The sequence below is a fragment of the Lissotriton vulgaris genome, chromosome 4_1 (genome assembly GCF_964263255.1).
Source record: "Lissotriton vulgaris chromosome 4_1, aLisVul1.2, whole genome shotgun sequence".
NCBI classification, from domain to species: Eukaryota; Metazoa; Chordata; class Amphibia; order Caudata; family Salamandridae; genus Lissotriton; species Lissotriton vulgaris.
Window position 1 is genome coordinate 1,394,376,658 of NC_141691.1, and position 23,770 is coordinate 1,394,400,427.

Below are 23,770 nucleotides of genomic sequence, written 5' to 3' on the forward strand. Positions count from 1 at the left end.
TAAGTGTGAACTTTTAAATCAGCTTTATATTCATGAAAATTCACTACAGTAACTAAAACGTTTTTGCTAATCTGGTTTCAACCCAAAAAAATGAAATAAAACAAATGACCACAGAGGTGGAGGGTGCTGGAATGTCGAAGGAGAGGGGTTTGAAGCAACAGGGAGTGGGTGGGGCGATATTTAAATTAAAACAAAGTCGGTGGCGGTTGGGAAAAGCAGTGCACTCTGAAGAGCAAAGCAGGGGAGTAGCGCGTGAGTGAGTGAGCAGCATGTAGCGGAATGGGGTGGAGAAGTGTAACAGAGAAAACATGGAGTGCAGGGTGCATTTGAAGGAGCAGAGATGAGTGAGTTGGAAAATACTTGCACTCCCACTGAGTTAATACTGATTCAAAAAAAGGTATTTTCCTAAATGTAGGCTATGCTTCAGGACAGGAAGAAACAAGCCTTTCTGATTGCTATTATATCATTGTTGAGAGTCTGTGAACTAAAGCTCTCACAGTATAAGCACCATACTTTCAAATACACAAGGACATGGGTGTTTATAAGGACAAACCCACAATTTCTGCCCAAAATAATGTTGCACATCCACATTAACCAGGCACTACAATCCTTTTCCCTAAAACTAAGCTGAAAGAGTCCTGCCCACTCTAGATGTAGAGAAGGCAGTGATGGATCATCTACAATAAACAAAAAAATTTAGAGAACCAATATTTTCTGTTATTCGCACTGGCTAACTAGAGACTCCCAGTCACAAAGAGAACCTTCGCAAGATGGATGTGCTACATAGAGGCTCTGGTAAGACACTCAAGAGCACACTACTAGATTGAAGAGAGCCATAGTAGCGTTTATAGCTAACTTATCCGTAAACAACATCTGCATGACCGCTACATGGTCATAGGCCCAAACTTTCACAAGACACAGCTGGATGAATATACAGACTAGTAGAGAGGCACAGCTTTGTAACCAGTGCTCAAAATTTTAATCCAGAAAAGATTCATGTTGCAAAATGAAAAGGGGAACTTTCATGTAGGTGCAAGTTTGCTGCTTGAAGGCTTTTCTAAATTCACATGCAACCCTTCTTCCTCTTCTTAAGGAGATGTGTGGGTAAGCAAAGGAGTTGAATGATTTATACCAAAGAGAGTAATAAGCCCAGAGACATGATAGGACAGCAAAAAGGAAAAAATAATCTGATGATGGCTCCAATGCACAGGCTTTGTGGGAATGCATCTGATGTCATAGGGAAGAGGTGTGGCGCCGCGGCTAGGGCGACTGACTCCGGAATCTGGGGATCACGGTTCGATCCCCTGCGCCGACGGTTCGATCCCCTGCGCCGGAGGCAGATTAGCCCAGCACCATGTGACTCTGGGCAATAGCTTGCTTAATCTTCCCGACGGCCCCCAGCGCCTAGAGACCCTTACGGGTGATTGTGCGCTTTACAAATGTGGATTCTTTATAGCGGATGGACCCAGTCACAAATGGCCAATGACGCCTTAAAAACAAAAAACAGAATTCCGGCCCCAACCACTAGATGGCAAACTAATGCACAACATGTGAATAAAGTCTTCAAGGTACAAAACTATTTCTACAGGTAATTTAACTTTTTTCATTAAATGAGGCTTAATGAGAGATTGGCAATCTTCCCCTACATTAAATGAAGCCATCATAGTATTTGTTCCAAAGCGGGCCAAGGCCCATTAAACACAGCATCATTTAGGCCCCTGTTCATCTTGAACACAGAGTAGTAAATCCTCTCCAAACTACAGGGCTAATGCACACTGGCCAAAACGGGTTAGTTCCCAGATACAGTACGTCCCTCAGACGCTATATAGAATACTCATAGTAACCCCATTGATTTGACATGCCTGCCTGTCTATCCCTTGACTTATAGCTTTTGACACTTGATTGGTGTTACATGTTCAAGATCTTGGATACATTTCGAGTTGGGGAACACATGATCCCATGTATCAAGTAAACCCTAAACAAATGCAGTCTTACAAACCCTCCATATAATGGTAAATGGTTTTTAATAAGCGTGCAGTAAAAAAGTACATCTATAGCATACATGTACACCCCTAGAACCACTGAAAGAAAAGTATGAAACTGAGATAGGCAGAGAGTTTAATGGCAAGTAATGGCGAAAATCCCTAACTTAGCCACAAAGTCTCCCCTAATGCCACTATACTTTGTAACATGCTACACAGAGCATACTTAACCCTGTACATGATTTGAAATATATATCCTGGGGCTTCCTCGATCTGCCCTCCATTTCACCAAACACCATCCAGGTTGACACACCTGGGGTATGACTGCCCTACAATAGGGTTCTTTTTCAAGGAAGTACCAGATGATTTTGCTAAGGTAACTGAACCTTGCACATGTCAATACAAACCTTGTCCGTATGAAGAGATTTATTTTAAGGCAGGTTTACTCGCCCAAAAAATAAGATATAGTCTATTGATTTTACATTTCTACAGCTGTTGTGGAATGCCTACAAATTTCCTTTCAGCTGAATGGAGGTAAGCAGTGACTATATGAGCAGACGTTGGAAGCCATACCCTTCACACGGAAGACAAAAGAGGGTTAAGGAAGCAGCCAGTATCATTACAGTTGGACAAACTAGTCCTTACTTACAGAAAGTACTAGTTTGTCCAACTGTAATGATACTGGCTGCTTCCTTTCTGTTAGTATGGACTTAGTTATCTTTGGGGTCACAAGTATGAATGTAGGAAGACCTTTTACTAAAGCTCAAGAGAACTTAATTTTCATACTGATTCTTTTGGCAAGGAGGGAGATTTGTGTAAAATGGTTAAATCCTGTCCCCCCCACTCATAACGAATGGCTGGTTTCAGTTTTGAAAGTGTTTAACCTAGATAAAAATAAGAAATATGCCACTAAAAAATATAAATTCTGGGATTTGTGGGAAGAATTCCATAAGAGGTGATTTAAATGGAGTTGTATACATATAACGTATATGTAACATGGTGGTAATATACCTGGATTTCCCATTACATTCCTCTGTAATGTCCAATGATTACGCTATCGCAACAATGTCGAGGAAGGCTTGTATGAGTAGCAAAAATGGCTAGCTCACCCCACTACGAAACAACAATCCTCCTCCTTATAAGTATACGGATGTAAGGGGTCTCCTTTCTCAGAGACGCCACGAAGTTGAGAAGGGTCCCTGAAAACTCCTTACTTTTAACTGTTGCGTAATGAGGACAAAAAAAAAAAGACAAACTAGTCCTTGCCCTCACCAATAATGCCAGACTGCTGGTCACCACCTCCTTAGCTGCTTCAAGCGGCTTGCGCTTGAACACTTTTGGAGGGAGTTCATTGAACTTTCTAAAGTTACATTATCACATGTCAAAATTGTAACCCATGTAATATTTTCCTTTACATGACTAGGATGCTATGTAAGATGTAAAAACATATGTTCAAAACCAGAAACTGTAACAATAGTTTTATCAAAAAGTTAATAAAAATCATGTAACAAACAATGAGAATTAACCATCAATTCTTTCCAAATGTTGTATCACAATTCCATGTGAACCAAGCAATACAGTTGCCTGCTTTCTTTCTGTATCAAAAAACACAAGTAGAAAGGGAGAGTGGTGCTGTTTTAATGAAAAGAAACAAAGGTGTTAGTAAAAAGCACTTTTTGTGATGTAGGGAATAGTGGTTTCCCAGTGTCAAAAGGAACTACAGCAAGATCGACTGTGCAAAGCATTTAAACTTGCTGCAAACTCGTCAGTAAAGCCCTTGATAATACATTAAGAGTGCATTCTATTAAAGGGTGCATTCCATTAAAAAGAAAAGGGGACTTTCTAGCGAATGTTTCTATAAATGACATGTGCATGGCTGCCACATGCCATCAGTCCACGCTTTCACAAAATACTGTTGAGTCTGGGACCGATGGATCATGGCCAAAGTTCTTTATGCAAGGAACAACAATTGCCTTCTTCAACAGAGACAGTAACTCCCTCGGGCAGAATGGACAAACTCGGCATGTTAAACAGCAAATGGGGAGGTTTGGTGGATTGCGTTACTCTATTGCATTAGCAAAACAAATGGGACCTATTTAAACTAGTTAGCAGTGCATGATATTTTCCTGCTGCTGATAGACACTATGTAGTAAAAGTAAAAAAATAAAAAGAGTGCAGAATCAGGGCAAACTCTTTTTTTTTTTTAACAGAAAATACAACACTGACACAAGAGGGTACAAGTCAAGTATAGTTTAAGGCAGATGCACAAAGTAAGACAATATTGTAAAACGAACAGTCCTGTAGGAGGAAAGTACTTAAATGCAGTACATTTCAAGGCTCAGACCAGTTGTCCCAGCCATTTCCTCTATATGGTTCATGTTTCAAAGGACATCCCTCGCCTCATACACAAGCCTTCCTGTTGTGCACAGCCGCCACTGTTACACGAGGAGAGGGATTGGGGGGGCACAGGGTTTTTCCATTGGGCTTCTATGTTGCATTTACCTACCATGTTGGCTGTACCCAAGAATGTCTGGTCTGCTCTCGAACCACCGGAACTCTCCATGATGCCAAGCAGCATCAATGGGAAGAGTTGCACCTCCCATCCCAACACATCTGAGAGTTCCCTGGCCACAGCCGTCCATTATCTTTGGATCACTAATGCATAACCATACCATGTGTTAGAAATCAGTAGGGGCACTGGAACAGCGAAGGCAGGTGGGAGCAGGGAGAAGGCCTGCCCAATATAATCGGGCTTGGGTGAGGTAGGTACAATAGATATAATAGGTTTAGATCAGATGTAGCCAGGAGGAAATAGATATGATGCGAGGCCCCATCACGATATCCCGCTAGTCGTCATCTTTAAAGGGAACCCAATCAACTTTCCGAGAGTGCTCTAAGATGATCAAGCATACCAGGGGCATTGATAAGGATGCAGTAAATCTGTGAAATGCTTCCCTAGCCCAGAGTGCCTGTAAGGAGTTTGGCCTCCAGAAGGTTGAATTCCTTGAGGGAGGCGTTGCGGGATATGTGGACTCGTAGTGCATGGCGTAGTTGTTGGTATTTGTAGAATTATGAAGAGGTGGGTTCCTAAGGGTCTTGAGGCTCCTGAAAGGAGCGTAATTGGATCCCAGACGATATGTCGCCTAGTTGTGATATACAGATGAGGTCCCATTTCCTGAAACCTGTCAGTGCGGGCACTTCACTCACCCATATGCCATGCCTCAAGGGGGTTTTTAGTGTGAGCTTGCTATCCCACTTAGTGTGTTAAAGCATGGCCCTCCAGGCCAAGAAATTCACCTGGGTCACCAGAGGGACCGTGGCGGAGACCATGGATCCGAATAGCATAGCCATAATCCTAGGATATCCCAGGGACGCCAATTCCAGCTGGTAGGCAATGTCAGACCAACCCCCTCTAAGCCATTCATTGATCACCAAAAGCTGGGAGGCAAGATAGTATAGGTAAAAGTTGGTCATCCCTAGACCCCCATCTCACAGAGTCCGATGGCAGTGAGGATGGGCTAGGCAGAACCTAGAATTATGTCAGAAGAACGATGATGCCAACCTATCCATATGACGAGGCAAAAGTATTGGGAGGTTCTGATAAACATAAAGGAACCTCAGCTACACCATCATTTTGTTTAGGACAATCCTACCAATCACATTTCACGAAAGGGATTGCCAATTGTGTAGGTCTTCATTAGCTTTCCATACCAAGGGTTCGTGATTAACAGACCAGGGGAGTTCAGGATGGAGTGTCGTTCATATTCCTAGATATCGGAAGCTGATGAATCAGGGAAAACGTTACAGACATGTCATTCCTGGCCAACGTGAATATCTGGAACTGATTACTTTTTCATGCAAAAAGCCTAAGAATCCCACAAGAGTGAAGAAAGAGAGATGATTGTATTGCTGGACAAAATGGTTGAAATTATTTAACTGCACAAAGGATTTCTTTTTGAGTGTTCACTGTGACCGGACTCACTCTTTGCAGGGCAAAGGGATGTTTCACAATAAGTTGCAAACAGTCAACCTCATAAATTAAGCATTCCAAGTTTTGCACTGCAAAACAGTTACAATTCATTTTTGCATGTCATTGCGAAATATATTGGAGGGTGGGAGTGTGCTGTAGATTGTTGTGTTTATTACCATTTGTAATAGCAGTTACCAATTGCAAACCACCTTTTGGGCATTGCATATCGATACTTTCTATTTGCAAAGAAATCGCAACTGACTTCGTGAATGCAAAGTATTTTGTGCATTAGGCCCTGTATGTTGTAACCAGTTTTCGTTTTATTAGAAAGCACTGATACTACGCTGGCAACTGATAGTGACATGTCCTAACACATTGACAATGCAATTAATATGTTACTTATATCATTAGTATTATGCAGACCTTCCGGATGAAGAAAGAGCACAGAAGCTGGCTTCCTGCTCAAGGCACAGATTCCGCTACATCCCTCCCAGCACTCCCGAAAACTTTTGGGAAGTTGGCTTTCCTACAACTCAGATTTGCAAGGACAGAGGTAATGACTACTATGTAGCATTCTTGAGCGTTTGACAATTACTATTGAAGGATAAACATTTTTTCGGGAGCAGGGGGGCTACTGTTTCACACAAAAATGGAAGCAGTTGTCAACTAAAAACAAACGAAAAGCTGTATTTCATACCTTCACTATTTATACATGAGACATTGCCTTGAATAATACAGTAGACGTGTGAAAAGCTGGACTAATGTAGGCTTTTATATACATTTTTGTGCTTGTATCACCACCTCTCAACATCCGTAAACGACCAGAAAAGTTAGTTTATTCAAATTCTAAACAGTACTACCTTGATTTACATGCTGCTCAACTGCATGTGAAAAAATGATAATAAAAAGTTACATTAATTAGTTTTGTAGTAAAAATATTTAGTGGCAGGGTCATGATAAAAGGGTGAGTTCAAATGTGTTCCATTGTCATTGACAAAATGTATTTGTAAAAAAGTAGAATTTTCCAACTTGTACCTCTTGAACCCTTAGTGGAAATCCAGTCCTGACCCTCACCCTAACCCTTACCCTTTGACCATTACCTATCAAATCACCTAACCCTACACTCTTACCTGACTCTAACCCTCACCTTAACTCCATTGTTTACCCTAGTCTAATACTTAAGCCTAATGCTCAATAATAACCATTAACTTAATCCTTATCTTAATGCCATGCTTTCCCTAACCGTGTGCCGGAAAAATAACCCCAGTATAAAACATGCATTTTTTGTTTTGTATAACATGCAAATGTTATATTGTTTAACTACATTTCAATTATTAAATACATTTTCAGTAAAATATTATTTTTGTCACAACTTTTTTTCTGCTGCTACTTTATTCCCACAATCGTCATAATATAAACCAGTCCTTCAGGAACAACACTTAGTCACATGACTGGATGACTTTAAGCTTTTAAAAATATTTTTCAAACCAACTTTAATTTCTCTGCTGGTGTACTTTGTAATCTGTCATTGATATATTTGGATTTCTCTCAGTGTTCAGTTTGACAAAAGGTGCAGCCCCTTAAACATTATTCCTTCCCTTTGACGTTTTTCTACATTTTCCTCTAGAGGCACTGGTGCAACAAAGAAGGCAAATCGATTTTTCCATTTTTTCGCACCTTATGTAATATTGTCCAGACTATATTAAAGAAGAAATTTTGCACAATAGTAAAATGCAGGGGAAGGATTAGCACATCATTTTAAATGGGTAATAGATATTTTAACAAACCAATCTTACTCAATGCATTTTCTCTATTTTTTTTTTATTTTTAAAAGAGCAAACCGATTTAGTAAGATATGTGTCAAATGATGCCTCAAAGGCAGTGTAGTCTTTCACTTTAGAAAAGTAGAGAAAATTGTGTAGACTGGACAAAAAAGCGTGAAATAGTTTTGTGCCAGGTTTGTTCTGTGGCATATATCATTTGCTCTTTTCCAAATTGCACAAACTAAAAATTGATTTGTTGTAAGATTTTTGCATCAGTGTTAAGTTTTGTGCAAGCTACTCCTTTTAAGTTATCTCTTCAAATAAAATGTCCAATTCTTCTGGCATGAGGTTGACGTCTACTACTTTTCCTCCAACCATCGGACTGCAAGCTGTAATTTTTTAACTCAACTCACCTATATACCAAGAACTCCCCCTTTTTGATCAGTAGGTAGAAGGCTATTTGAACTGCCTTGTGTCCCTGTGATAACTCGGGCTAAAGCAGAGGCAGCTTGTGCGCCTTAGTCATCTTTCAGTCTCTCTTAAGTGGATAAATTCCTTTTCCAATAACTCAATAAGGTGTAATTTAACAGAGGATATCTGGGTCTATGGTTTAAAAGTCTCGGGTACCAGTCTAGTAGAGAAAAAAGAATATTTCTTTACGAGGACAACATTCTACTGTATGTGATGCAACTGAATATAACAATACCTATCCTAATGGACATTTTTGAAAGATTCAGTGTAATCTCAGGATATAAAATGAATTGGCAAAAATGTTTAGGACTCTGGAAAGGGTAAATTAAGAAACAGTCACAATTTGCCTGACAGACAGGGAAGATTGTTTCTAGTACCTAGGAATTTATTTAATGAAAAGTAAAGAGTTATTCCTAACAAGAAATCTTAAACTGTCCCTAGTTAAATTTAAAGCAGGTGTAAGACATTGTATTACCCCGCCACTCTCAATGCTGGGTAGAGCAGTGCACTTTAAAATTATCTTGCTACTGTGTTTCCTCCATACAATGTAAAACACCCTCTTCTTTCTAACTGATCCATATTTTTGAAAAACAGAAATAAAGCTGAGGGTGATGATGTGAGATGGATGGAGTCTCGCAGCATTGTTGGCTTTGTATGGGACGGTCTGTATGGGGAGTATAGAACACCCCAACATTTGGTTCTGTGACTGGATTTTGCAACTGTTTGTAGTTAATTATCTGGATGACCCATTGGTTAACATTGACACACTAGAAATGGGGGAGAAATCACTTCTCTGTTATTATATAATAGAACTGAAATCGAAAACATGTCACAACCCATAAGAGAGGTAATGAAAGTATGTGAAATAGTCGCAGACACCCTGAAATGGGTTCGGTAAGAACCTTGAAGACCCCGTTATTGAAGATAATAATTATAGAAGACCTGATACAGATGAAGGGTTTTCAGCAGTGGGCCAACATAAGTATATTGGAGTTGGGGGACATATTATGGATGGAAGGAATAAAATAGTTTGCACATCTTCATGAATAGTATTACCTGCACCCCTCTCAGTATTATAGGTACATACCACCGAAGTTTGCCCTCTACACAGTGGAAGAATGGAAGGAATACCGAGACAAAATCCCCTTAGAAAAAAGAGTACTGGGAGAGGGTGCCAGCTTCCAAATCTATAGAATGCTTATTAACAGTACCCCGGATAACCTAAAGCACCTGAGGGAGACATAGCGAGGAGACCTAGGCGTCTCAGAGAATGACGATTGAGACAACACACTGTGACACTCAAAAGAAGTGGCAACCAGATCTAGTTTTAAGCTATTTTATTTTAAAAAGACTACATAGATCACATTATCATACAAGCCAGTTCTTGAAGATGGACCTATACATGGGCTGCGGAAGTGCAGGCAAAAGAAATTCTGGGAGAGTACAGAAGGGGAGACATCATAAGTGGTAGGGAAAGAACAACAGCTAATCAAGGACAAAATGAGCTAGCAACGATCAAAACAATCTTCTGTAGTTTTGGGTTCATGGTGGCCAAATGGGACATTATCGGACACTGGGAAGCCTAAACAATACCCATGGTAGAACAGTGGCAAAGAGGAATGGATATTTGTATGAAGGCTGTAAAAGTAGAATATGAAGGAAGAGGGTGTCTTAGAAAATTGCATAAAATATGGGGTCCATGGAGGGCATATATAGGATGGCCAAAGATGAGTAGAGGAGAAGGGAGGGAGAGGAACTATGTAAAGAAAATGAAAAGTGTAATGGCTGGGGGAAACAAACCCCTGTATTCACTAAGAAAGACCCTTTGCCTGAGGACTTTTAGAATCTGCATTTGCCTGTGAAGTTGAAATATAATATTCTTTTGCTAAATGGACAATCAATAAAAAGATGTTCTTAAAAAAAACTGGACAGTCTCTCACTGAATGACGCAGGTCAGTCTGATTAATTTCAGTGATAGATTCAAGCCTATTATTCTTTTCTCCTTTTCAGTTGGTTTGTCCTACCAGACCGCATTTGGCTGTTGTTGCCATACACCTGTTTTTGGACAATATCAATACTTACAATGGAGTTTGGGGCAGCCCCCGACTTACCATTGGTCGGCTTTCTCATCAATCTCATTTGCTTTCTTTTTATTTTATGACTTTTCTTGTGTTTGTTCCTCCCTTTGAGCATAGCTTCTTCACCATCATCCTGATTGGATGAATTGTACCATTTCACTGATTACATTGTGGAAACTACATTTTATTCTTCTTTCTGCGGTCCATGCAAGTGCATGTATTTTTGCACTCACCTGTGTGCTACATCCCCATTGAAGTACCCCCACGGGTTCACTCCTTCCACCCCCAGCTCGTCCGTTATTTCCTCTAACTCTCCTGGCTTTGTGCTTCTTATTTTGTGTGAATGTTTACACCTCCCCTCCTACCCTCGCTCCCCTGTTGTTTCACCTCCTCTGATTGTCTGAATCCTGCTCTTCCATTTTCGACCCTCGCTTCCCCTTTGTCGTTCTTTTTAATTTTTCTAATCATTATTTGAAGGGCATTGGACTTGCAGTTTCCTGCCAGGCCGCACCTTTCTTAAAATTTTTTTATAAACATTCTTTTTATTGAACAGTCGCTCAGGACACCATTACAGAAAATGCAAAGACAGGGTATAGTATGACGGCAGTGGGCAGAAAAGATTAATGCAGTCTTTGCAAAAAAAATGCAGTGTCCCCCCCAGCTGTTCCAATACATCCCCGCCAACTACACAATAAAGTTCTGTATTCCTCTCATTGGGTCCAAATCTTTTTCCATTTTTTTGGGGCATCCCCTGACCCAGGTAAACTACCTTCTCCACCTGCTGGCACCAATCCAAATCCCGTTTCCAGTCCCCAATCCTGGGGGGATCGGCAGACCACCATGCCATCGCAATGTTCTTCTTTGCCTCTCTAGAGGCCATCATGAGCCATGTTTGGTGTGCCTGGGCCAGTTCTCCTCCCCCGTCACTTCCAGTAATTGCCATTGTGCCTCAACCGGGACCTAAAGACCCACAACTTTTGTCATAACCAGAGCCATCCTGGCCCAGTAGTGCTGAATTTTGGGACAGGCCCAGATAATGTGAAAGAAAGTACCCACCTCTCTGCAGCCCCTAGCGCACCGATCTGAGTCACAACGACCCAGTCGATGTTGGATTGTCCTGGGGCATATGGTCTGTGTAGGATCTGGAGTTGGATCAATCTAAAGCGTGTTCGTATGACAATCTCCCTGGGGCTCTGCAATGCCTCCACCCAGTCCTCATCTTCAAAATGGCCCGAAGTCTGCTTCCCACACGTCTCTCATGGGGCCCATAGGGTTCGCGGATTTATTCATGAGCTTCCGATAAGTGAGAAAGGCAGCCTTATCCCCCATCATGTCAAGGAGTAATTGGTCCTTTAGTGGGGAGTATTCAGATAGCAGTTCTCCCTCAGGCACGTGGCACCGCAGGGTGTCTCAACTGCAGGTAGCAGAACCACTCCCCATCAGCCATTTGATATTTTTTCTGTAGGTCATCAAATGTAATCATGGCATGTTCCGCCAGACATCTCCATGGCAGTCAATCCCGATAAGGCTCCAGCTACGAAAACCCTGCTGGAGCCCCACCTCACTCAGCAGGTCACATTCCCAAAGTAGGGTTTACTTATCAGTTTGGTCTCCCACCCCAGTAATTTCGTGGCCTCTCACTATGCCTTTACCATTGCCCACGTGTGTTTGGAGAGATGTTTCTTGCTGCCCTTTAGCTATAGTGCGGCCGGATAGCTCCTGGTTCCCATGGCATGGCGGTCCACCTAATACGCTGGTTCAGTATGGGGTGTAAAAACAGAGTTATTTAGAGTAATAAGCTGGGACTCCAGGTAATAACACCTGTGGTCTGGATTTAGCTGGGTGCCCCTGTGTGGCATAAATCTCAACTGGTCGGGTGTATTACTGTAGATATAATCTGACGTAGCGTGTTAGCCAACACCTTTGCCAGGACCTTGGCCTCGAAATTGAGTGGGGAGATATGTCTGTAGGAGCTACACAGCTCCAGGGGTTTACGCTTCTGTGGAATAACAATTATGGTGACCTATATCAAGTCCTCTGGCAATCGTCCATCTTTCAGCGTAGTTTGATACATGTTTGGCTGAGCCACTGTGTCTGCCACACATTTATTTAATTTGTGTGCAAGCCATTCGAGCCTGCCGCCTTTTTGCACTGTAAATCATGAATAGCACCCACTATCCCCTCCATTGTCAGGTCTCGATCAGTTTCCGCCCTGTCTTCTGTGGAGAGTTCTAGAAGGGAGATGTCCTTGAACAGTTCGGCACTGTCTTCTCCCATTCTACTAGAGACTGACTTAGTGTTTCATAACAGACTACGAAGGTCTCAGCTATGGCCACTCCAGACATGCACAGAGGACTGTCTGGCATCCCCAGCTTCAAGACCCAATTTTGGTCCCTCCTTTCCAGCCACTCTATTATTTTGTTGGCGTTATCGCTCAGGTCATATAAACGCCTCTGCGAGCCTATTGCATGTGAGCGGGCTGCCTATCCTCCAAGTCTCGTAGCTCCCTCTGTTTGAGGTGGAACCGGTGTCCCAGGGTAGAGCCAAGATCCCCCTCCCACCCCTACCATGCCTCAATAGTTGAAATTTCCTGGTCTAACTCATTGCGCCAGGAGCCCACTCCTTCCTTTTGCTCCCCACTGCCTCTTGGACATAGCCCCTGGCCACCGCTTTATAAGCCTTCCACAGGGTACAAAGCAAACCAATTGATCTGGATTTTTCATTAAAATATTGTTCCATTCGTCCCCTGAACTTATCTTTAAACTCTCGGTCTTTAAAGTTCCAGGAATCTATACGTGGTGGGTGAGTGTGGTCCCAGGCAAGGCCCTGTAGTAACAGCTCAACTGGGGAATGGTCCAATATACCCCATTCCCCATGTGGCGCTTGTTCCATGTCGCGCTTCGCGGAACAGCCCCTAATGCACACACGGTGTGAAAATGTAGTCCAAACGTGAACTGTTACCATATGCCGCTGAGAGGTGCTCATGCAGCCTAGCAGTCTGATTTACGTGCCCACCACAGGTCAGTTAGCCCCATTGCCTCCGCGAACACTCGCAGTGGTTTTGGACCAACGTCCCGAAGAAATATTGTAGCTCTATATAGACATATACGTGGCGCTGGCCATATCATGGGCTCTCAAACTGAAGTGCACGTTTTATACCCAGCTTGGGCCAGGAGAGTGTATCCGAACCTATTGAGGACTATGTAATTGTTACCCCGCAGATGGGTCTCCTGCAGAAAAACTATTCCAGAGACTGTCTATGCAAGTACTGCAAGACCATGGTGCACTTGTTTTTGTCGCCCAGGCTGTTGACGTTTCACGTCAGGACCTTCAGGACGGGCACATCTGCATCATCTTACTTTTTTTCTTTCATTTTTGCTTACTATCTATTGTAACAACAAAGCTCAAACTAGTTAATCATAACCACATACAGATTCCGAAGCATAAAAATGCCTTGAGCTTATTGCTAGGTATCTAAACTTTACAGTGCATTTAGTTTATTTAAGGATAAAAATACAAAGTAGAATTCAATGTAGTGTACAAATAAAGCTTCTGTAACATCCAGAACTATGTAGTTACACAAAAAAGCATGGTATTAATTAAAAAAACTGACCGACAGAGTGAAACCTGACCAGAACATTGCTAGTAGACGGATTAACTAGTTGCGCTACAGTGTAAGCTGATGGCTCTAGGAGTGAGTACGCTCTACTCTGTGTACATTACAAATATTATTCAATTCGGCTAAGCAAGTTGTGAATATTGATAGTTGCTTATGATGCTTCTCACAGTTGGGGATGTGCAAAGATTTGTTTGCGCAGGCAAAGTTTTGCACAGTTCTTACCTTTTTTCATAGACTGGTTTCCTGGTCTCCCTCTGCTCAAAAAGAGTTTACACCTGCATTGTTAGATAATTTTGAGTAAAATCAAACACGGCAAAGCTGGAACATTTATTTAGATTTTTTTCTGCAAGTTTACCTGTTGCACAGTTTTCTTTATACAATTGTAAATGTTTGCATAATTTTTCCCTGTGACTTTACATTTCCAGAGATTTTCCTTGCCTAGTTGCATTGCATAGCAGAGCCACACACTTCCTTTGCATATAATATGCAGACCATTGTGCTTGTGATAGACGGGGAAATGTGTGATGTTAATGGTTGCGAAAGTCACAATTTTTTTTTTACACAGAAACGCAAAAAACCTTGCAATCTTACCAGAGTTGGAAATTTTTATAATAGCCTTCATGAACATCTGCACACAAAAAAAGCTGCGCACACCCCTAATCAGAATAGCCAGTAGGATTGCCTAACATTTCCATTTGGGTTTAATCAATGTATAGAGTATGCCTTCCCCAAGTATATAAGACTGAGTTGTAGTGAGACCTTTTGTTATTCTGCTGAAGGTTCACAGCGCCAAATCAACAGCAGATTTGGTTCAAAACTTTGTCTTGTACACAAGGCTGTTCATGAATATGCATCTCTCTCCAACAGCCTGTCACCCCTCCAGTTGTCTCGGATAAACTGGCCATCATGTGAGGTGCAAACATTTTTTCAGGTATAATGCTCTGCGTGAATGTTCACTCGCTCTAACCTTCTAGCTTGCATCGGAAAAGCCCTGAAGAAATGTCAGGCTTTTCCCATGCTCGCTGCAGGTGTATAGGCAACCTAGAAACATCAAAAGTGCGCCCGCCTTCTAAAAGGTCACTTGTTACTTGATCTGTGGCAGGAATGTGCCCTCCTTGACTCTCCCAGGGAGCTTGGTGGAGCAATCAAGGCCTAGCTGAAAGGTAGTGTGAAGGCTGAGACTATGTTAATATTACACGGTTATCATAGGCGTAGCAATGAGAGAATGCTCAGTGTGAGTGTTTTTGTATAAAAAGAAGTTAAATAACGCCTTGGATACATAATTATGCCTTGAAAGAGGGGGGAAGCACCCATCATCCAAATCAGTTAAGCAACAAAAGGTCACCCAATTAAATACAGTTGAAGCAGACGATGTATACTGTATGCCGCAGATGATCTCAAAAAGGGTTCTTTTCATATGTATGTCACGTTGAATCCTTCCGCCAAAAGCAGCTCTTTCGAAGGCATCGTTTGCAGTCCGGCTGTTGGTGGTTCTCATGCAGTAATGTCAAGGCTTGTGGTGTTCACAGTAGAGAATGATGGGACCTTTGATCCTTATTATATCTCATCGCTTAGGGTTGAGGTGCGAAAGTTGGATTCTTTAGAATCCTAAGGTGCTAGTGACACCGAGGCAACAACTCTACTTCAAGGGGAACAGGTTTTGTTTGGTGCTGAAGGGGACTCAAGCTTGAGGGCAGCTGAGTTGTGATCCCCCAGGCACTAAGAGCACGCGCACAGATTATGCAGGACCTCTTCGAGCTGTGGATGTGACCAGCGTAAAAGTTAGCTGAGTGCCGAGCCTTTGCGCAGCAATGCGACAACAGTCGACGTTTTTTGTTTTTTTAAACCATCTTTTCTGGCTTTCCTCTGGTTTTTTCTTGTAGCAACCACATGATGCGTTCATGCAAAATGTGTACTTTACCAAAATTAGCAACTTCTTCTTTTGGAAACAGAGGTTACACATTAGCTCAATGGAAAAGCGGTAAGCAAAAAACATTGGCCCCAGAGGCAGAGCGGCAGGCCGTTTTGAGCATTAATGCATAGGTAAAGACGTTTTGCAGCATTAGTCGATACTGGGAAGTGAGTCTTTAAGCACCAGCACCATACAGCAAGGTGGGTGTGCAAGACCAAGAAAAAAGGGAGGCGAGTGGTCATGAACTGCAGTGTAGGAGGATTCTTTGTCAGATTGAAAGCGGGGTACAGGAGTGGCCCCCTACAAGTTCTCTGAGTACTATTTGCCAGCTCCTTTGCGTCCTGCGAACTGAAAGCCTTTGGAAGCTCGAGAGAACAAGACGCATAAGGAATTTATGGCAGCAAGCTTTCGTCCGGTGATCCCTTTTTCAAGGTAACCGGTCATGCCGTTCCCGCGCAAACGGATGCTTGCGCGGACCTCTGATCTGACCTCAGCGCACTTGAGGGTGATTTAGCGCCATCTGTCGACTGTGGCCAGCGCCGCAGTCTTCCATTTCATATTAATTGCACATTTAGGGAAGAGTCGAGCCAGGTCGAGGAAGCGGGCAGCAATTTTGTCATTTTGGGTTCTTAGATAGAATCTGAGGGTGCACCCTTCTCATCTATTGAGTTTAGCTATTCTAATTATGGCAGACCATCATTTGCAGCCTCTGACCAGTAGGCAATCAAGGAGATTGGACAGCTCCGCAACATGTGATGGAAACTCACAGTAGGTGCTGTGCAGCGGGAACAGTGGGCAGAGGTGAAGATTTTGACTTTATCGGGAGATAGGTAGGCCCTACGTAAAATGGCAAATTGTATATATTTGAACCTGGCATTTCGCATTTAAATGTGTGGATATGCTATCACTCTCTCCAGCTCACTGTCATCAAACATCCCAAAGGGGTTGGAGCAATAAATGTGTGCTTAGGGTGACCAACTGGCATGGATCCAAATTCAGGACAGAGAGTGTAAAAATTCAGGATAAAGGGTCGAAATTCAGGACAAAAATTCAGGACAGGAGGTCAAAATTCAGGACAAAACTTTGGGACAACAGGTAAGTTTTACAGACACATCAGAGGAGTTCACGCAACAGTATATAATTCAACCCATCCATAGCCAAACATATTCAACCATTTGCAAACTCATTTAATTTAATTTCACTCATCCATCCATCATTTCACTCATCCATTCATTATCTATCCATCCACCCTTTCACCCTATCCATCGGTACACTCATCCATCCACTCTTCCACCCATCCATCCATTCACTCTTCCACCCATCCATCCATTCACTCATCCATCCAGCCTTTTAGCCTTTCACCCATCCATCCAGCCATCCTTTCACTTACTCATCCATCCACAGTCACTCATACTTCCACCCGTTCACCCTTGTCATCCATCCATCCTCCCTTTCTCTCTCCATCGACCCTTGCACTTAGCCATCCTTCCTTCCACCCATCCATCTACTCATCCACTCATGAATCCATCCATTGATCCGATCAGTCATCCATCCACCCTTTCACTCCTTCACTCATCTATCCATCCTTTTGTCAATTTACCCTCCCTTTCACTCACTCATCCATCCTTACATCCAACCTTTCACTCATGGGTCCATCCATTCACCCTTTCACTTATCAATCCATCCATCCATAATTTTACACATACATCCGACCATTCACTCGCCCATCAACCACCCTTTAACTCTTACCTCCAGCCTTTCACTCATCCACCCAACCTTTTACCCATCCTTCTACCCTTCCACCCAAGCATCTATTTTTTTACATTTTGTCTTATCCATCCTTCCACTGACTCACTCGTCCATCCATCCATCCTTTCTCTCATTATCCATCCATTCACCCTCACATTCATCCATTCACCCTTTCACTAATCTATCCAGCCATCCACCCATCTCTTCGCTTACTCACCCACTTTTTCATTTTAATTATGAGCGGAGCCTTTGTCTGCAAAATTGCAGGAAGAAGAGGCCCAGCAAGAACATCACCCTTGCTCTAGTTCCTAAAGCAAGGGGTGGTGTGGGGAAGGGTTCACTATGCCCTTGCACATAGGCAATCTGAGTCATGAGTCATGCATGATGCACATCGTCGGGTCATGAGGTGACTGTGACATAGTGTTGTTTCCAGGGCTTTAAGTGGGATGAAAAAACTGGGGGTTTCTTCAAAGTGGATGTTTGATGTAATTACGGGTGCAACTTTAAACACCTAAGGTAAAAATCTGTGCTTAGTATAGTGTACTGCCTAACTGGTATTTTGCGTCTTCTGTCATTGTATCCAAATAATACAACAAGTTTTATATAGCGCGAACTAGACCCGAACCGAATCAGGTATCAGAGCGCTTTACATAGCACCAGTTACGTTACATTCGGACACACGTTCATTTTTGTTAGGCACGGGGAGATTAAGTGATTTGCCCAGAATCACAGGAAGTTTGGCGTCGTTACCGAGACTCAAACCCAGTTCCTCCAGGTCCGAGGTCGAGCGCCCTAGCCGTTAGGCCAACTCCTCTTCTTTGTTAATGGTTGTTAGTTTCATCAAATAAAAAAGCAGCAATCATGGCTTCCTTTAATATTGAAAATGCATCCGTTCTAAAATGGCAATACTGTCACCCTAATAGCCTTTGACCCCAGTGGAATTAAATAAACGTATCCTTTGGCACGTGCATCCATGCACACAGTGCACCAGAAAGCCCCCGACTCCCCTTTTAGAGACTGGACAAACAAAGTTTTACTCTGACAGATGCCTATAATGATTACACGTTTATTCAGCAACATGTGCATTTAGATAATTAAGGAATTAAGGGGGCATTCTATTGGGCAACACCCAATCCAAACTCCTCCCACTCAAAACTGCTAAATACTTCACTAACCCATTTTCAATTAAATTCAGTCATGTCACTGCAAGCCTCATCTAGTTACATTGTCTTCTTTGTAGAATAACATTGAAGTTGAGAGCTCCGGCCTACAACACAATCCAAACTAACTCTCCGATTTGCCTCTCTAATCGTCCCAAACTAGCCCGATAGGCCTCCTGCGTGAAAACAAAATGCTTCTGCAAACGCCAAGAAACAAACAACTCCACCCCTCAGGTAGTCTTCTGTCTGACAGATTGCCTGCCGTGGACAGAGGTTGTAGGAGGCCGGCCACCACATGCTTTACAGCCCAAACTGGCCCATTGTCATTCTGGATGTGGCAATCAGCCCGCAGACAGAATGACAATGGGCGGGTGGGGCTGCTCTTGTGCTCCGAGGAGGAGGTTGTGGCGGCCCCATTAGGGAGTTGAGGCCTCTGGCAGGTAACAGTGCTGTTCCCTGCAGGGCCCAGAATTACGGACAAAAGGCGTCTGTAAAAGGGATCCTCACGGACAACGGACGTGAGGTCCTATTTACGGACTGTCCGTGAAATTTACGGACGGTTGGTCACCCTATGTGTGCTGTCGGTTTTTGTGTCTGTAACGTGCCAATGAGCCTTAAGGACCTAAACAAGGAATTGGTACATCAGGAACTGCCCTTTATGCAAGTTGGAGCACTGGAAATGAGAGGAGCTGTCGTCCTGAAAGAGGTATCCCAATGTTGTGATACCTGCGTCTTACCAGCAGCTGAGATCGCCAGCTGCGAGGCGTCCATGGTATGTGGGCAAACCAAGTGAGGGGGTGGCAGAGGCCTAGGGTAAGATAATCATGGTGCCTGAAGTAGTCCAACGCTGTGCACAGCAACTGGGGCAATCCATGCCCAAGCTTAGAGTCTGAGAGAAGCAACTCATGTAGCTTTCCAAGCCTCAGGGGGCTCCTCGAGAGCAGGGGATCTTAATCTTTTGACTTCTGTGGGCCCCTACTTAATCATTATTTGAATCCGAGAACCCCCCCACTGAGTCATTACTGGAAGCCGGACACGCCGGCATAAGCAGTTTTGATGATTTGAACCGCAGAAGAATACACACACACACACATACAGTAACAAGCATTCATCAAACAAATATAGAAATGAGGAAATATTTTATCTAATTCACAAATATTTTAAAAAATCTAAATTTTATTTTTAATGGGAAGTTTGGAGATTTTCTAAATTCAGTTGCTGTCGCCCATCGTCCATACTATATTCTGTTTGACGTACTTGCACTGCTCCCACAAATCGGGACCGTTGGAACTGCATTTTCGTCACTTAACCTACCTACCTGCTGCTGCTCACTTTCCTGGCTCCTCAGACCCCTGGGACCAACGCAGCACCTCGCCGGACCCGCTTCGCGGGTCCCGCAGCGCGGTCTCAACCGCGGGAGCTGCTGTCAGAGTGGGGTATTTTGTTAGCTAGGGGGCGTTTAGCGGATCTCGGCAGGGCTGCGAGCTGAAGGCAAGGACTCCGTGGACCAGGAGTCCCTGCGTGCCTGATCTGTTTCACCTGGGCTGCTCTCCCTGCCGGCCCCGCCCCCCGTCCACGGAGATAAACGCGAGCATTTGGACTTTGCTGGTGGGACCGTTGGAACTGCATTTTCGTCACTGAACCTACCTACCTGCTGCTGCTCACTTTCCTGGCTCCTCAGACCCCTGGGACCAACGCAGCACCTCGCCGGAGCCGCTTCGCGGGTCCCGCAGCGCGGTCTCAACCGCGGGAGCTGCTGCCAGAGTGGGGTATTTTGTTGTTAGCTAGGGGCGTTTAGCGGATCTCGGCAGGGCTGCGAGCTGAAGGCAGGGACTCCGTGGGCTGCTCTCCCTGCCGGCCCCCCCAACCGTGAATCCCGTTTCTCGTCTGATACTTTTAGAAGGTTGTGCACCCGCTGCGCGGGAGAAGCCCGGGACAAGGGCGGGACCGTCTGTGGCCAACTGTGGCCATCAGGGGCCGAAGGAGGCCGGGCTGGGCCCCCCGCTGACATTTACTACACTGGTATTTCGCTTTACTAACAGTTTGCTCTGTAAGTCGTTTTAGTATTTAAAGTGTTCCATAGTTTTCCTGAAAGCGTAGGAGGCCTCACATTATGTCCTCTTCTTCTACCAGCCCCACTTTATTGCTTACCTTGAATGAGGCAGGGACAGCCATCATGGGTCCTTTGGACACATATTTTAAACGAATATCTCAAGGCATTGATAAGGAAATTGCCCTGGCGGAAAGACGTGCGGAACGTAGGTTATCCATCGAACTCCTGAAAAACCCTGTTGAAAAACGTCCTTCACAAAGTTTTCCAGCATTGGTTACCCCTCTATCATCTATAACACTGCCAGCTGTATCGGAAACATCTTACCTCTTTCCTCCAATTATAGAGCCACCGGTTGTCTTGTCTTTAGAATCTGACACTTCTACTTTGCCTGCAATCCCTCCTAGTACCCCTATTGATCCACCTATTGGTCAGCTATGTATGGCCCAACCTAGTGTCTTAAACCACGTAGTACAATCTAAACCTTGTCCTAAAAGGAAGAGGAGTGCAGCCCCAACGAAATGTTATGTCCCAAAACCCCCGAAAAAATTCGAAAAGTGGGAATATGTACATGCCCCCAGGATCCTACTGGGAGTAGTCCTAGTGGGGCACTGACGGGAGAGGGGGAAGTTGTTCCACTAAGTCCAGACCCTATAGTGATAGCGTCGCCCAAGACACTACCGTCCATTCCGCCGCTGTTTCTCGAGTTGGAGAGACTAATGCGGTCCCTTCTGACTCCCATAGAAGAAAGAGTTAAAAAAAACTAGCAGATCGGTTAGATCACTTTGAGCAGGTCAGTCTAGATAACTTTTTCTCCACAAAATCCTTAAGTAAGTCCCATTTTAGGACTGGAGAGAGTAGGAACCTCCAGCAACTTGCTGGGCAGGATGAAAGTGTTTCCATGGTCGAATTGCACTCTCCCGTGGTTAGTACTGTAATCAGGCCCCAGGGAAAGGGACAAAGCCGCAAGACTAACACCGAACTGCCAGCCATCTTAGGTAGTAACAATGGGGGGGAAACTAAGCTCCCTGACAACATGGTAAGGGTAGTAAAGAGTGTCCCAATTATGTCATCCCTTTAAGTAATAGTACCCAACATTCACCAACCACCCTGAAACCCTGTCTTGGACTTGTAGCTGGTGGTAACTACAGCTCCAGAAAAAGCAATGCTGTATTGAATAACTCTCAGGCTTCCCAGGCTCCACAAAATGTTCCAATATCCTGTCCTGTTGTTCCAGACACTTGCCGCCCCACACTCCCTGTGATGAAGCCTCCCCCTAGGATACCCCCATAAATCTTACCCCAGATTCTTACCCCTTTGTGGCTGTCCTCACCAATGTACCACCTTTATTGGTAGGTCAAAGAGAAACCTTCCAGATGTTAAAAAACAAGGTCATGCACTGGTTAAGGGCTAATAATACAACATTGCCCGGGGAAGTTGATGGTTTGATTATCGGGGTAAGAAAGACCAATTGGATAGGTTGTACTCCTAAAAATTGGGGGGGGGGTGTATTATATTTAACTTTTAAGATCCAAGGGTGGCAGGTTGGATAACGAGGCCGGGCTGGGGCACTAGCAGTGGTGGGATTGGTATTGTGGATCTTACCTTCTTCTACCCAAGACCAACGGGTGCCCAATTTGGCGTGAATATTGATCTAGGCAGTTCTAGTCATCTACCACTGACAGGGATCGTCCCCTTCACTGCGCCTTTGTTACGACCAAACTTCTACAACGGTCAAACCTACAATTCCCATGATGGGATGAACTATTCGGGTTGGGGCTGTTGACGAAAGTCGGGTGATTCCATGAATACCGGGGGAGGTGTGATAAGGGGGGACTTATGTGGGAACTCTACTGTCTACCTCGGATATAAATGTGTATCCAAAAGAAGTTATTACTGGTGGGAAGATTGTGAATTTGAGGGGAAACTGTGGGGCGTGTATGCAAAGTTTGGGGGGTGAAGACTCGTTCATAATAAGTACTATTGATACCCAGGAAACTGACGCCAACTTTGTGGACATTGTTATAGATCAGGAAGGGAATACTGAAAGCCCAATTAACCTTTCTTCCACGTTAGCTTTTGAGGTGGGAATTAGAGATGGCCCTAGCCCAGGGAAGTTTTTCTCGTGGAATATTGCGGGGATAGGCAGTAGGCTATTGTCCCAAAACTGGATAGATTTTGTCAAGGGGTTTGAAGTGTGTCTATTCCAGGAGACATGGGCTTGCGATCCTATTTTTTTCCCAGGCTACTTAAATTTTTCTATTCCAGCGAACAGAGGTGCCAGGGGTCGACCTATGGGAGGTTTAACAGTTTGGGTAAAGCAAGGTCTACAAATTAAAGTGAAAGTGCTGGACCTGGGTTGTAAGGATATCCAATTGCTAAGAATGGCATCGGATAAGTGGGGTGCGGTAGACATATATAACATTTATGCTAGGGGTACCAACACTGGGAGTTCCCCCACCCTAGAGGCCCTATCCACTTTTCTTGAATCACAGTCCCTGGGAAACAGAGTGGTAGTGGCTGGTGATCTCAATAGGACCTTTGAACCGTTGGATAACACGGAAAATCCATTAGGGCAAGAGGAAGACATCCAATGGGGTGTTCTGACTCTAAACTTGGTCCCGGTCAAACGGTGGACGAAGGATATATTGCTATTAAATGCTATGTGCCTGGAATATGGGCTGAGGGCCCTAAATGGAAGGACTAAGGGTGACCAGGAAGGTGTTTGTACATTTGACAATGGCCACAACAAAAGTAGAATAGACTGTTATTTGTAGCCTTAATTTATGGCAGGGGGTGTGCGATATGGAAATTGAGGGTAGATTGGAAAGTGATCACAATCCCCTCTGTATCACCCATAATTGGTGGACGCCCATGTCAGGCAATCCGCAACTTCGTGATGGAGTATTACCTGTTATGGCTAATGATATGCGTAGACTTAAATGGCCAAGTGTGCTGGCGAATGCAGAATCTATGGACTATATAAATTCAGAGGTGGATACTGCAATCGCCGCCA

The 23,770-nt window shown here is 43.9% G+C and overlaps 1 protein-coding gene across 2 annotated transcripts in view; it reads left to right on the top strand.

The window, feature by feature from the left end:
• RBBP8 (RB binding protein 8, endonuclease) overlaps positions 1-23,770 on the top strand; it is a 446,933-nt gene that overhangs the window by 417,650 nt on the left and 5,513 nt on the right. For both annotated transcript variants that reach the window (XM_086965639.1, XM_086965638.1), the window contains exon 18: positions 6,364-6,505. In XM_086965639.1, coding sequence (XP_086821765.1) covers positions 6,364-6,505 — 142 coding nt within the window. The remainder of the gene's footprint in view (positions 1-6,363; positions 6,506-23,770) is intronic.